At 50.0% G+C, this 15,601-nt stretch overlaps 2 protein-coding genes across 7 annotated transcripts in view; both read right to left on the reverse strand.

Annotated features, from left to right (window-relative positions):
* LOC143208220 (growth factor receptor-bound protein 14) overlaps positions 1-15,601 on the reverse strand; it is a 28,551-nt gene that overhangs the window by 3,643 nt on the left and 9,307 nt on the right. For 2 of the 6 annotated variants that reach the window (XM_076422410.1, XM_076422409.1), the window contains exons 2-10: positions 14,912-15,420; positions 14,323-14,552; positions 13,594-13,759; positions 11,708-11,838; positions 9,564-9,662; positions 9,376-9,507; positions 7,135-7,164; positions 583-810; positions 326-430 (exon numbers count right to left, since the gene is read on the reverse strand). In XM_076422410.1, coding sequence (XP_076278525.1) covers positions 326-430; positions 583-810; positions 7,135-7,164; positions 9,376-9,507; positions 9,564-9,662; positions 11,708-11,838; positions 13,594-13,759; positions 14,323-14,552; positions 14,912-15,410 — 1,620 coding nt within the window. In that variant the 5' untranslated portion in view covers positions 15,411-15,420. Of the gene's footprint in view, positions 1-325; positions 431-582; positions 811-7,134; positions 7,165-9,375; positions 9,508-9,563; positions 9,663-11,707; positions 11,839-13,593; positions 13,760-14,322; positions 14,553-14,911; positions 15,421-15,601 lie in introns of those variants that run through there. The other 4 variants (XM_076422411.1, XM_076422414.1, XM_076422413.1 and 1 more) reach the window with 4 other exon arrangements.
* LOC143208231 (uncharacterized) lies at positions 766-4,702 on the reverse strand. The gene is made up of 2 exons (XM_076422438.1): positions 4,098-4,702; positions 766-2,558 (listed from the first exon to the last, which is right to left on the reverse strand). Exons 1-2 carry the CDS (start codon positions 4,390-4,392, stop codon positions 2,437-2,439), a joined length of 417 nt encoding a protein of 138 aa, XP_076278553.1. The 5' UTR covers positions 4,393-4,702; the 3' UTR covers positions 766-2,436.

Here is a 15,601-nt window from a genome sequence, read left to right on the forward strand (position 1 = left end):
AGAGACACAGACCTAGCTCTATTGGTCGTAACATTGAAATGACATAGCGAACCGGAGAACTACGCGGAGTCTATCGCGCGTAGCCTCGATTTCGGTTTCCGTTTCCGTTCCGAAACGGGAACGGTACGAAACGGAGAGAATCGTGCGGTGCAGTGCAGTGCAAAGCGACTCGACACGGAACGAGCACTCGCGTAGCCCCCAGATGATCGATAGCCGACTGCGCGTAGCAACGGCCGACAGCTTCGGGTGCTTCGGTGTTTGTATTCGTCGTAGCCTTCTACCTTCCTCGCGAGATTCTACCGAAAACTGACGCTCGAACACTCACGTTGGACACATTGTAGGTGGGGTATTCCTTGGCGCTATCCCCGCTGGTTTGCTCGCACTGTTTGTTCTTGTAAGCTCTGTAGTTGTCCCTGAGCTGCTTGCCGTACTGCGAAAACAGAAACTCTGAGCGTGTCGCGGACGTCGAATCAGGGGAAAACGCTGAGAAACGATCGAAAGCAAAAGGGTGGAAGGGCCGTGAAGCGACCCGTAAGAAAAGTATCGGGATTCCTTATTATATGTTATATATATATATGTTACCTTGGCGAGTCTCATGGCCGTGAGCCAGCAAACGCGGGACCTTTCGGTTTGGAAAGCGACAACCTTGAGTCCGGATTCTCCGGCCAGGGTACTTTTGGTTTCTCCGGTATTGGACGGTTTGAGGCACAGGCCCCACTCGAAGGGTGCGTGGAAACGCCACTTTGCGTTCGCGATCTTGTACACCACGAAATCCGACAAGTGGGCGAAAGTAGTCAGTTGCTCGGTCTCCTGAAAGCATTCGATCGAAGGAACATTAGTCGTGGGAACGAGAGTGCTCGCGAAACACGATCGATTGCGTTCGTTTCCCGGTCGACGGTCAACGGTCAACGGTCAACACCGTTGATTATCGTCTTCGTCTTCTTCGCCTTCTTCACCGTCGTCGTCGTCGCCGTCGTCGTCGTCGCCGTCGCGTCGTCGCCACAACCGTTTCGCCTCCTCTCCGATCTCCGCCAAGGCCGTCGAGGGAATCTCGGCCCTCGGACATCCGAAAAACGTTCGATTTCTGATCGCTCGATCGATTAACCGCGCGTACGCGTTTGCTGTTACAGCGATTGCCGATCGCGAATCGTCGACTCGGCCGAAAGTATCGCGAGCACGGCAATGACGGCAACTGCGATGTCGGCAGAGAGCAGCAGGGCAGATCAGACCGAAGTAAGATAAGGTAAGGTCGGATAAGTCGGACCGTGAACAGAGGAAGAGAGGTGTGGCGATGGTCGCGAGCGGAACCGGTTTTCGAGTAGTTTCAGAAGCGCGATCTGTCATACGCGCGGAAACGCGACGAGCGAGCGATCATGCGAACCCATACACTTTCGTGCGAATTAGAAAACGCGGATCGTGAATCGAAGATCGGGATGGATCGCGCGTTACAAATTCCAACGTGGAGCGGCAACCGATCAAACGGTTGAACGAGCAAGGCCAAGCTTACGAGACGCGAGAACAGCATCCACTCGTAAACCGATTGTAAATCGAAGGTAAGTGGGCCAACCAGGTTGTGCGAGGGCAATTACGGTAATAATACGAGGAGATATAACGGGAGGCGTTTGCGAAACGAGTGGCAACCGAGTGGGAAAAAAAGCGAGTCGCGCGTATGCGAAAAGGAGCGCTCGAAGAACCGAACGAGTGGGTGGCGCGAAACAAGAAAGAAGAAGAAAAAAAGGACGCGACATCCAATGTCACGTATGCGCGTTCTGACGCGTTTCTTGTTTCCATCCATCTCGAGTTCCGTGTCCTTGCGTTATCGCGTCGCGCGGTTCATCGAGTGTGCCTACCGCCAGATCGGACGGATAGCCTGCCTGCGTTTCGAATCAGCGTGAATCGACGAATCGACGAGTCGAAGGAGCTAGCGGTAGCCGACGCGGCGGGGTAATAGGGAGAGCGTGCGGCACGCGATACACCACGGATTTCCTACGAAAAGGAAACCTTGTGTGCGCGCAAAAGCGCGCGACGCTTTGTCATTATTGGATTCACCGTAATGGAATTTCCGCGTCCTTGCACGATGTGAAATTTTTCGCGCGTCCTCCGCTCTCGAGACAACGGAACGTTGTCGCGGCTGACGCGCGACGCGATCCGACGCGATCCGACGCGATCCGAAGCGACCCGAACACCCGTTTCTCGTTTCGCTCGGTTACGCAGCAATTCGCGATCCTCCATTCTCTATTCGCCATCCGCTATCCACCATCCGCTGCTCAACGCGACGGATGCACCGTCGGTGTGAGAGGGAGGCCGGTATATCGCGGCGAGCGAGTCGTCGCGTCGCGTCGATCGGATGTCGTAGACCCAAAACCCTAGAAAAGCACTGTGGCGCGAGGTAACGTCAGCGATTCAAAAGGTACGATATCCTTCCGGCCTAACAAATTAGCGGTTTAGCGGAGGGATCGTCGATCGTCCGATGGCTTCAACCGACGACAGCGACGGCCAAGCCGACAGAAGGCGATGCCGATTGCCGAAGCCGATCAGCATCGAGGAGCGCAGCCAAGCTAGAGAGGAAGAAAAACAGAGAAAATATAGAGAGAAACAGAGAGGAAAGGTAGACAAGAGGCGAGATAGATGCACGCGGAAATGGTTAGGCGGATACATAAGTGGGTAAACGGCTGGGTCTAGGCACGATGCATCGGAGAAAGACGGGGAGAGCGTGAACGTGTCGGGTCGAGAGTTTATAGTTGAGAGAAACAGAGAAACAAACGGACAGAGAGACCGAGAGGGAAAACGGAAGCGAGAGGTACGGAAGTTCAGCTTGCTTTCGCGTGCGCGCGCGACTCCGCGACCGCTGTGTATCCAGAGAAAACTGCATCGTCGATTCGTCGATTGCGCCAAATTCGTCGTTCTCTGTGCGAGCTCGGCATCCGTTGCGAGCACTCGCTGAATCTCGTTTCGACGAGAGCCAAGCTTGTGGCACTTCCTCTGCGGATCCAACGACTTTCTCGCGCTGCGCAACGATCGCAGATGACACCGTTGCTGTACGTATATCGTGGCCGAAACGATAGGAACCGCGCGGCAATTCTTGTCCCGTTCTCTCGCATTTCTGTTCTTTCTTCGACGAGCGAACAACGTGAAAACCGGTGGCAGCGACGAAGTTCCGCTGGAGGAGTCAACGAGATTCAACTTACCCCGTTACCCCTAATTACGAGCGACGACAAGTCGATTTCGTCGTTCGCCGCGCATCTAAACCTCCAGGTTTGACTTTCGGCCACTGTTTCAGCGAGTTGGCAACTTCCCGCTGCGCGAATCGACACCGCGATAAATTCACGATCACAACGACGAGCTCGAACAATGTCTGATCCCGCGACGCGTCGCATCGCATCGTCTCCGTCCAAAAAGAAATCGAAGAGGGATGCGTATATCCTCGGTGCTGGATGACAAACCGTTCTCGCGACGAATTCGTCCTTCCGTCTTTCTCGATGCTCCGTTTCTCGTGGTCGCCGACTCCTCGACGCCTCTACGACGTTCCTTCGACAATCTTTTCGACCCGTCCGTTTCCATCTCTGGTAGCGGCGTATTGACGACTACGCGCAACGACGATGAGCCCCACCGAGGGTATCGGGCTAAGGTGGTGGCAACGGTGTCGGCGACGGTGCCGGCGCCCGGACTTCGGTGCACGAAGCCCGTTGCACGGTGGCGATGCCGATGCTCGCCAGTTGCGACAGCTGCGACGACGGCGACGATGACGGTGTCGGTGTCGGTGTCGGTGGCGGTGAAGATGGAGATGGCGATGGCGACGGCGATGACGATGACGATGACGATGACGGTGACGGTGCGCGAGGATGCCGAAGGCAAGGGGGGGATGGACGAGTGCAATGGCGAGGGAGGAACGAAGGAAGGGGTTACTTGTCGAGGCTGCGGGAGTTTGGAGTAGGGAGCGAGCGAGCGAGCGTACCAACGAGCTACAGTAAAACAGAGAAGCAGAGAGACAGAGAGAGGAGAGAGAGAGAGAGAGACAAAGTAAGAGAGAGAGAGAGAGAAGAGAGAGTGTGAGTGAGTGAGTGAGTGAGAGAGGGAGAGACAAATAGACGATCTACCGGCAACGGCAGACTGCGCGACGACGCCGATCTTCTTCTTGCTCGATTCACAGCTGTTTTCCCGTTGGTCGGAAAGGAGACGTCGATATCGGCGTTGGCGATGGCGTCGCGACGTCGCGACCGATCGGTCCCGCGACACGGCGCGGCGTCGATGCGGCCGGTCGCGATTCAAAGGAGGGCGACGTCGGCGACGACGAAAGAGGCGTAGGAGGCGCACGCGCGCATCGCCTCCCAACGACGTCGGGTCGACAACTGACGGCGGAACGGCCTGCTGCTCGCCGGTACCCTCGTGCATCGCGTATCGCGTCGGACAAAGATCCGAAGGTTGCCGAATCGCGCCGCGGAAACAACCGAGGTTCGCAGTCAGCTGGTTACCCGGCGGCGACGCAGGCCGCAGCTGCGCCTCGCTCTTCGCTTCCTCGATTCCTCGCTACATATCTCGCTACATCGTTACCTCGCCAACTTTCCCGAATCAGCTGGCCGCTCGCTCGACCCCTTCCCACATTCTTCCCGTTTACCCATTTTTCCTTTTCTCCCTTTTTCCCCTCTTTTCCTCTTTTTCCCCTTCGAGGCGAAATCGACCGTGCCTTCGGCTTCTCCCGTTCAACATACCGCGGTCCTCGTCCTTATCCGCGAACTTCTTATTCACGCGGGCTTCCATTTCCTCCCGTCGCCGAATTTCGCTTTCCTCCCGAGACACCGAGACGCCGGGATGCCGAGACGCGACGCTCCGACGCGACGTCGAGCGTCCCGCGAGATCGAACAAACACCCGGTTCTCGAAAATCAGCAGGATCGACGAAGGAGAATTCCGTTGCCGTTCTGGATTTCCGATTTTGGCTGCTGCGTTTAGGCTTCGGGTTTCCTGTTTTGGCAAAAACCGGCGACAGCTGGAGACGCGATCGTTACCGTTTCCGAAAGTAATTCGAGGGTCGATCGATGCGGGTTGTTCAGTGGCAGGGTGACGGCAGGCTGACAAAAACCATAACACGAGGGGCGAGCAACGTGCGAGCCCAATCGAAAGAAAGAGGAGAACGAAAGGGAATAAGCGGTTTCGCAAATTCGTTGGCAGAGGCGTTTGCGACGCGGAGCGATGTGTCGCAACGGCTACGCGGTGACGAGAGCTGTCGAATAGCCGTGCCCGTGGCGAGAGCTGGAGAAAAGACGCGTTTCGAAATTTCGCTACGACGAGTGTTTGCTCGCAACGCACGATTCGCGATGCTTGCGAATTCGCTCCGGCTAAGCTGGCGCTCGGTCTCTCCGATCTCTCGGCGTTCGAACGCGACCCACGGTTTCTTTCCGCGCACCGTTCACGATTAAAATATAACGATCTACAGTTATCGATTTACTTGCGGTTCTCGGTGTCGAGCCCTACGGCTGTGAATCGTGTCTCCTTTTCGAAAAACGAGCACAATGTTTCGCTGACGATGCAGCTGGCTCTCGCTCGGCGGCCGCAACCACGCACTCGCGATCGGTACCGCTGCGCCGGCTCGCGATAACTTTGAATTTCTGTTCACGATTTACCCAGGTCTCGCATCGTTTCGACTCGCCGAGGCCATTCCGATTGCGGGTTCGCTCCTAGCTTTGTTGCGACCGCGTCCAAAGCGGCGACGACGACGACAATGGGTTCCAGGCTCCGATTTGCTGTTCGGTCCTGATAAAGAACACGCAAACCGCAACCAAATCGAACCGAACCGACCAACAAGTCAAAACGATCAACTTATCGCGCGGAATGGTCGCGTATTTCTACCGATAGTACTAAAAACGATGGTTACACGGTTGGGAAATACGCGAAATTTGGCTGACCGCCAAAAGTCAGCCGCGCGCATTCTACTCCAAATACCCTAACCCACTAAACTCGTGCGAAGTCTAAAACGGTCCTGCCCAATGCGGCGCATTGCTGCGCAGCGCTTCACGGTGGCGGGAAAGCTGAACAGACGTCGCACAGTGGTCTGGTAGCTCGCTTTTTGTGGCCAAAACTATTGTAGCGTTATTTCAAGGTTTAATGTTATATTATTATAGGTGGTTGGATTCGTCTTGATACCAGTTAGAATATTATGAAGTAAAAAATATATGTTGATATTTAAAACATTGAGGTGACCTTCATTTTTTTATAAAAAAAAGAGATTTTTCTTAAACTTTTTGTATTGAAGTTTGTAGAAAAGGGAATACTGATTAACTTTCGTTGGAAACATTTTTTTGTCAGATCATCGGGAATATTTGAAAAATCTTGTTAACAATTCTTACAATGCATACTATCGTCTAGAAATCGCGGAAAAGTAGCTAAGATTGAATTCTTCATAGGAATTATACGAAATCTAGTAATGAGAGGTTTTCGGGGTCTCTGACTGGCGCAGAGAAAACATTATACATTATAATCCCAAGATGCTATGCAATATTCAAGTGGAACTGCGTATCCAGGCGTCGAATAACCGCAGGCCCGTATTTGTTAAAAAAACCGTTTATAGTTCAAGATTGCGGGAGATTGCAGTTAAAATTTACATGATCTTCTTAGTATATGTTCAAGCTTTCATATAAAACAAGTCCGATGCTTAGCAGTCTTAAGCGTTTTCGTATAATTCTTTTCAAAGTTTGAAATGCTATTAATTTACGCTATTCGTGTATGGACTAAACAATGCTTAAGAATGGATTAAATATTTGAAATGCGCTTACTAACATATATAAAACCATCATTAAAATCTATTTTCTGATATTCGGTGATTGAAATCTAAAACGTTTTATTTTACTTTGAATTTTCTGACTTTGTCTTTAGAACGCTGTGTATCTCGCAGCTTTGAAGGGTTGTTACTTTACAGGAAAAAAAATTTTTTCAATGTATTAAAGTTGAAAAATTGAATTTTGGCCACGAAAACAAGGTCTCCAGACCACTGTGCGTCGCGTGGTCTCTTCTTTCTTTATTCCGATACCGATTCAGGTTCGGGTTCTTGTCGTTCGATTCGCAATGAACGCGTCGACATCGACGTCGCGCATTTTCGTTTGTTTCTCGCGAATACGGGATGCTCTGTCCAATTTACTTACCTGTAATCGCCTCGAAGATAGAACGTTCATCTGAAACCAAAATACATATGCTGAACTTAATGCTTTTCGTTCGACCATTGCGCGAACGCTACGCGGGTTCGGCGACATCGACTGTCCGGAAAAAGAAATCGGTTCACTACATTCACTACACGAAAGGTGTAGCGAGTATCAAGTAGCGAGGGCGATCTCGCCAGTACGGAATGGCCGAATCTTCCGGGAGCTGTCGGTAGCTGGCCGCGAACGGAACCCCGGACAAGAACGAGAACGAGAACGAAAACGCAAATCGTTCACGGTTCGTCACGCGTCACGAACGCGAACAATGAAGTGGATGCAACGGAGGTCGTGTAATATTATGCATTGCGAAAACGTATTGTGCTTGCCCGACACCCTGAACGGAGTAAAACGAGTACAGGGGGAGAGACGGAATTGCGGAAGTTTGAAGGGTTCCGATGGGAGAAGGTTGGCCAAAAGTGGCAGCCGGCTAGCTGGGCTGCAGAGTAGGCGGGCACCATTGTCATTGCCATTGGCATTGCCAACGGCAACGGCAACGGTAAACGGTAGCAGTAGCGACAGGAGCAACCGCGGGAATCAGGAGTATCGAATCAAAGTTCCTCCGTTTTCGGAACGTCCGCAGGAACCGCGTATCCGGTTGTCAACCAAAATCACCGTTCCGGAACCGAGCAGAGTTTCGCGTGCGCGTTACCTCGATGCCGGGATCGGAGAACCAGGCAATTCGAGATTCAGAAAGAAGGCGAATACAGAGAAGAGGTTTGTGGTTTGCGAGCAACGCTCTCCTCTCCGAGTCGGCGATTCGACGGCTCGGCGCAGGTGCGGCGCGCCCGACGAATAGGAGCTTGTTACCAAGTCCAAATTTTTCGTCTTCTACGATCGATTCCCTCGATTTTCTCGTTGGTGCCAAACTTGCTACATAATCGGGTGCGTTTATCGTACATAATCGTGTTGCGAACGAAGGACGATGAAAAGATTGTATGGAAGAAATAGGAAGAAGAAGACCACGCGACACGCTGGCAGCGAAGAGAGTTGTGTGATCGAACCAGAGGACCAAAGTAAAACGGAAAGGTAATCCGTGAGTAGGGCGGTGTATTGGCTAGAGTAGCCAGAGACCGAAGAAGAAAAGAAACGCGAACGTACGCGACAACAAGACAACAAGCTGATTACCGAATGGGAGAAAAGAAGATAAGAGAAACGAAACCGAGGGCAGCGGGGACGAGGATGAGCCAAGGAGGAGACGAGGAGGAGGAGGAGGAGGAGGAGGAGAAGGGGCAAGAGGGAGAAAAACAGAAGAGAAGGAGAAGGAAGAGTGGAAAAGCCGAGCGAGCGGTGGAAAGGGAGCAAAAGAGGAAGACGGGTGTATGAGAACTGGTGGGGGAGCAAGAGGAGAAGTCGGTGGGAGTTGCTAGGTCGACGACCCAGAGAGCAGTGTTCCTAGCAGAATAACTCTATCGCCGGCACGAATGTGTGTCACGCGCAGCTCGTTTCGCACCTTCGTTTTACCTGATTGTGAGAGCTAGTTCGCGTAGATGCGACGGGAGTCAACAATTCTCTAACTAAACTCTAAAGTCTAAAGTCTCCTGGACGCCCGTCGATCACCGTAGCGGTAGCGTTCGCGCGGATGCGTTACCACTTGCTACATATTCCAGTCGAAACTAGACTACTGCTGTACATATCCCTCTCGGACATTGTTTCGGGGTTCGCGTTTCGAATTTCGGGACGGATCGTTCGCTGAAACAAACGCGAACGCGAGCGATCGCTTCGCGAGGACCACCCACGCGATCTTCTCGATCGTCTTTCGATTCTGTCGACTCTATCGAAGCTGGAGACCCGGAGTTTGAAGCGGGCAATGTCGCGCACAGCGAACGTCGTCGTATTTTTTTCACAGGCTGCGAGATAAAGTGAAAAGAAAGCGTCGGCAGGAACGGAGGCGACGTTGCGCGTCGCTGCGAGGGTATCGAGACTCAACGATAGCTGCAAAAACGCATCGCGGTCGGTGAAAGCGGCTAGGAGAAATATCTTACAATTAGAAACGACCAATGTGTACGAGCGACCTGCGCTACGTCGACGAATCCTTGTACTTGTACTTGCTCGACGCGATCGAGACTAATAACGAGAACACTTATCCCCTGCCCTTCCAGATCGCGATATCATACCCCGTTCATATCTGATCCGATGAATTACGCTCGTACGTAGTTCGATGCGCTACACGTATGTACTTTTCCTTACCTTCTTAATCACATAGAGCTTTTGGTTTCGCAGCAACAAGTACATTTTCCTCCAGGCGTCGAAGTATCCGTTCCGCACCCACGCCAGGCTCAACACCTGCGGACACGGCGCGTTATCTTGCAGCAGATAGTTCTGAAATCGAAGGACCGACAAAAACTAAATTCTCTTCGATCTACGCTCGTACTCACTCTCAACGCGCTTTCCTCGTCGATCAACATCGCTCCGTTGTTTGCGCCGTTGGTCCCGTCAACCATAGGAAACAGGACCATGTCGGAGGGGAAGAATTGCTGGAACAAACGAAAATTCACTTGATTTAGGTCTTTAGATTTCCGCGCTACTCAAAGCGGAAAAGGAACCGTGGAATTTACAAGTTCTAAGCTACTCGTTTTCGCGAAGAGCGACGCGCTCACGAGGAAGGTTCTTCTTCGGCCCTATTTTTCTGCTAAATCGAACGCGTTCTCTTTTACGAGATACCAGATAGGAGGGAAAGATTCTCAACGACTCGAGAGCGATCGTTTGCGAAATAATAGTCGTCTGCCTTACCGACTTTGAAAACGGAGACTGGTTAGAGCGTCCTCTTCTCGGGGACGACAGTCGCTTGAAACTATTCGTTTGAAAACTGTGAATTCGCGCGAATGAAAATGCTCGTCCCCGAGAGCCAGTTTTCGCAACGGGTAAGGGCAATCACGAAACACCCGATTATCACAGGCATTTGCAGGTAGTCTGGATGCTATCCAGGCCCAACTATCGCGATCTTGAACCACAGTGGTCGAAACGGCCGATTTAGGAGTGCAAAAGTGTAAACGCGTCTAATAATCGATAATTCTATGTTACAGGTATTCTACACACATTAGGTAAGTATAAAGAAGGCTAATAGAGTTCCGTAAGTTTATTGAAATATTTGTTTTTCTTAAAATATAGCAGAGGAAGCAACGTATTTCAATTTATAATGCCAGTTTTAATTTACAGTGACGGAAAAGAGAAACTTGTACACAATTCTTCTATTTTTACAAAAGTATAATTTACAGAAATGAAATAAGAATGGGAAATATTCGTATGGGTGGCTCATAACAATAGAAAATCAATCTCTTTTTGTTTACGCTCTCTACGACTCGCGAAAATAACTGCCAATCGGCGCTCCAACAACAATGCCACAACACCAGGCATTCTTTGCCCATTATTGCCTAATACGTCTATTAATCGTCTATACATATATATGTAATAATACGTCTATTATATGTATATGTACGACCCACGCGTACTCGTCATCGAACTGTACCAAAAAAAAAATAAAATAACTTTCTAATCTGCATTTTTCTGCAAATAAATTTGATGGAACCGTAAACTACATATTTCATTCCTAATATTCATGAAAAAATTAACGCGAATACGGGCGAGTATCGTTAGTATTTCCTACAACAAACTTAAAAAATAAATTCCTTAATACTTCCTCGAGAAACATTATTTAAACATCTCCGAAAAATTGTTTCATTTTTTTTCATATCTTCCTAATGCTTCTGAACACGGCTATTATAATTAGAATCAATATTAACGTTCTAAACAATAAATAATACGTGAAAAGGATGTACTTTTCATACTGCTACTTTCAATCTATTCCACACTTAACAATAATTGATTTGAGAAGTAAAATTGTCGATTTTAGCTTCTACAGACATGCGTGTTGATGTAAGAAACAGTATTAAATGCCTACTTCATGTTTGGTTTTTTGACTTTTGCACTCCTAAATCGACCGTTCGGACCACTGTGCCACGGTCGATGTATGTTGCGAGCGAGCCAAAGTATGCGCGTAGAATATAGGAAATAGAGTGTAGAATGCAGAGTAATCGCGGTCAAGTAACGCTGCGCTGAGCACTCGCAGCACTCTTTAGAGGCTCAGAGAGCTCTGTTTGCAACAACGTTGGCATCTACGATCTATGATCTATGATTTACGACCCGACGATTAATCCTCGTAGGTAAAGACGCGCGCGCGCAATGGTCGGACAATTACCGATCGAGATTGCTGCGGTAAATGCAGCCGCGTCTAGCAGCGAAATGTAGAAGCCTTGTACAGCATAATTGTAATTGTATGTACGCGGAAAATATTGCAACGGTGAACCGGCAATCCTATTTTTTGACATATTGAAAACGGCTTTGCAGAAACGGCAAACGAAGGGGGAACGCGTCGAACCGACGTTGAAGTCGAAACTGAAACTGAAACCGAAACCGAAACCGAGACCGAAACCGAAACCGAAACCAAACTCGAACTGGAAACCGAAACCGAAACAGACGGCGATAAAGCGTTTGTAACGTTTCTGCATATTCGTTTACTCACCTTAGGATCCACAAAGAATTCATACTTGAGGTAATCCAATCGGAAGAGAAATTTGCTGCGGAACCGAGACGCGAACATTCTCGCGTCTCTGTGCACTGCGACGACGTCCTCGTGATCTTCCAGAGTACGCTCTGTGAAACCGATTCGACACACACAGAATACCAGATAACGCCGATTCCACCAACATGATCGATCGTTCAAGAACGTGAACACCCGAGCTCGATATAGCGTCCCTCTCTCTCTCCCTTTTTCCTGTTGGCTAAAGTGATCGACTCGTTTCGCAGGATTGCAAGGGTGCGGGATATGCGCCTTCTTATTTCTCGATAATGCAAACGCGGGATTTTTCAGTAGTCAAAAGCGCTAGATAAAACGTCAATCTAGGCCGCAACCGGCCCCAAAAGTCCTATTTTTACGTTTACGAGGCGCAATTTGCATAAAGGTCGCTTTATCTTAGCCAGTCCGGGCCAGTCGGACAGAACCTTACTATGTATCCTGGTTTTGTACCCAGTATTTATATTTCCGTCGGAAAATACTGGATAGAAAACCAGGATAGGCCCAGGATTGGCCCGGACTGGCTAAGATAAACTTTATCTAGATAGACCTTTATTCGGCAGCATGTAGCTGTCGCTAGGGATGGGATCAAGTACCTCGCAAACAGGTTCGAACCTTGATTGATGGAATTCGAACTCTCTATAAGTATGTACTTCGACAAAAAATAGTACTCCCAAGTATACTGGAACCTTGCCAGACAGTTTCGAACCCTTTACAAGTACTGTGGTAAACGTAAATAATACTTGCAAGTATACTCGAATCTTGGTCGAATAGTTTCGAAACTTTCGAAATTTTTATGAATATCGTTACGTTGTAAATGAAATATTATTCTTAAATAGTTACGAATTTAATAAAGAAAATGTTTCAAACCTACTATGCAGTTCTAATTTCCAAGATTCGAGTGCTACTTGTGAAAGTTTCGATTAATTTCAACATCGAAGTACTTATAAGAATCTTTTCGAAACTTGTAAGTACTCATTCCGAGGTTCGATAACTACTTGTATACAATGAATACTTTTCATGAAACCCATGAAATGAAACTTGGTTATTGAACTTGACTCGGATTCGTGAGTACATATTGAACTTGATCCCATCCCTAGCTGTCGCAGCTTTATGCTTCCGAATAATGCAAATTAATTATAGTCAGTGGCGCCCCCAGAGCGGGAACCAGGGAGCCAAGTCCCCCCCAACAAAAAAATGTTCAGCTTCCAAAATGAAAATCGCGGAATAGCCCTGGGTACCGTTGACAGATATTTTGGCAAAAAAGAAAGGTCATCACGCAAAACCTAGGGCTGGGTTCAAATCGCCCCCCCCCCCCAGATTACGTCCTGGACATAATAAATAGGACATTTAGGGGCGATTGCGGCCTAGATTGACCTTGTAGCTAGCGCTTTTGACTGCTGAAAAATCGAGAAATGAGAAGGCGCATCGGCACCCTTGGAATCCTGGATACGAGAGTCTACCCCCTTAACTCCCCGCAGATCCAAGGAATTCGAAAATGTTTCGTGTCGGAAATCGACAACCAGATGACAGTTCGGGAACAGATGGGGAAGAAGAGGAAGAGGGAGAGAGAGAGAGAGAGAGAGAGAGAGAGAGAGAGAGAGAGAGAGAGAGAGAGAGAGAGAGAGAGAGAGAGAGAGAGAGAGAAAGAGAGAAGGGGAAAAGGAAGGAAAATTGAAGGAACAGGAAGAAGGCGAGAAGAGGCTAGACGACGCGGCTTCGAGCTCGCGTTTCGCGCGAGCCATCGGGTCGGACGATTGCGAAACGGAATCGTAAGAACCGGATGACAGACGGACTATGCGTGTATCGCGTGCACCGCGCTACGAGGTTCTCACCGATTCCCAACTCCGGCCACTCTTCGACGATCGACCAAGCGTTTCCGGACACGTTCCTCTTGACTCTGAGCAACCGACACGCGTCGTCTGCGCGAAGATTCTGCTCGACGAGCAAGGTGTTCCAAGGTTCACCTTCGTCGTCGTTGTGAAAACGCAACTCCACCACCTGAACGAGGAAATCGATCGAAACAACCAGATACACCGTTAGTTGGATGCCTTGTTTCCTGTCCGCGATGCGACGAGTCGTAAAAAATCGACTTCGACAAGCGGACCGAACAGATAAAGGTCGATTTATACTATCGGCACAGACACGGACCATGTCCGTATCGGCACCGTTCCGACACAGACAGTAGTAATTCATACTATACGTTCGTCGAACGGTCCCAATCGATCAGTCAGGTAAGACGTGCGACGAGAGTAAAATATTTAGTGAAATTGGACCTGGTTTTTTCGCTTCAGCTCCCTCTTCGTTTAAAAGTTCGATCACACTGTCCGATCCGTTTATTTCGAATGTTTTACGTAAATCGACGGTTTGTCGCCGAGGCAGGTATACATTATCGTGCCGGTGCCAGTTTTGCCGTTGTCGGTACTCGATGGTCCGTGCAGTATAGTGTAGACGAAGCTTGAAAACTGTCGTGCCGGTCTGTGCCGTATAGTGTAGATCGACCTTTAAACGGATAGATCGATCACGGCTCGCTGCACGCGTAAAATCAAAAAAGAGTAGCTCACTTGATCATCGTCGTAATTATCGCCGCAACGATGTTGGTCAGCACCGTGATCGTCGGCGTGTCCGTCGCTCGTCGCCGATAGATTCGCCGTGGTAGTCTGGCCAAATTCGAAAACGTCGCTGCCCCTGGATCCGAACCTCTCGTAACTTCCGACTCGCCTCATGGGCCGACCGGAGAACCAAGGGATCACGACACCGTTCTCCGTGCAAGAGCACACCTTCGGCAACCAATCTGCAACAGGAAAAGAACGCGCAGTAACACGGCGATCGGTCCATGTGCACCGGAACGAGCTTCGAAACAAACTGATTGCGAGAATCACGTGAACGGAGAATACCCTCGTGAACGCTCGCGATACGTGTCCCCGAACGGAGAGGAGCCAACGACGACGACGAAAGATCGACGCGTTCTTCGCACGAAGAGAACACGGTTGGCTCCTTTTTTTACTTTTGACTTTCTCCTGCTTCCTTTTTCCTTTGTCCCGCGACGTTGCGTCGCGCGCCGTGTAACGCCGCGAGTCGCACAAAGGAATTCGACGAACGCGACGAAAGAAAGTCGCGGAGATCACCCCAAGGTCCAATTTTCGAACTTACTGCAAATGTTTGAACAACGCCGACGAACCTGAAAGAACCAGGTTGTCGCTGTGCTGGTTCCTCTGTTGCGCGTCGAATCGCTGCAACTCGCGAGTTCCGCGCAGCTCGCGAGGAACCAATCGCTGTAGACTCTTCGCTCGTCCGTCGTTGTCGCAACGGGTTCGCGTTCGCGCGTCATCGATGTCGTCGTCAGCGATGCTGCGATTACCGTTGCGGTTGCAGTTGGAATTGCAGTTGTAGTTGCGCTCGCCGTTGTGCTTGTAGTTGTAGACGCGGTTGTCGTCGTCGTTGCCGTTGCCATCGACGGTGCGATACACGCCGGTATCGTTGAGCTTCTCGAGGCGTCGTCGCTTTCCCTTCGTTCCTCCATTCGTGTAGGCGGTTTATCTTCTCGGCGATCGCAATATCCGGATGACAGACGATCCGAAATGTTCTTCGCCCGATCTCGAGAATCATCCTCGAACCTGGTCGCAGTGACGAACGTCAAACTCCCCACCATGCCGGCAATTCTGAAAGAAACGTGTACCGCTTTCGTTAGCTTCGAACGAACGCGGTATTCTTCAGTCCTTCCTTTGGTATTCGAATTGCCAGGTGCCGACGCGACGAAACAGAACGGGTTGAGCAACAACCGGTACCCAAGGGACAGAAAGTACGCGCGAGCAAGCTAGGCCAAGTGGAGGCTTTCTGTAT

Source organism: Lasioglossum baleicum, chromosome 4, assembly GCF_051020765.1.
Source record: "Lasioglossum baleicum chromosome 4, iyLasBale1, whole genome shotgun sequence".
Lineage (NCBI taxonomy): Eukaryota > Metazoa > Arthropoda > Insecta > Hymenoptera > Halictidae > Lasioglossum > Lasioglossum baleicum.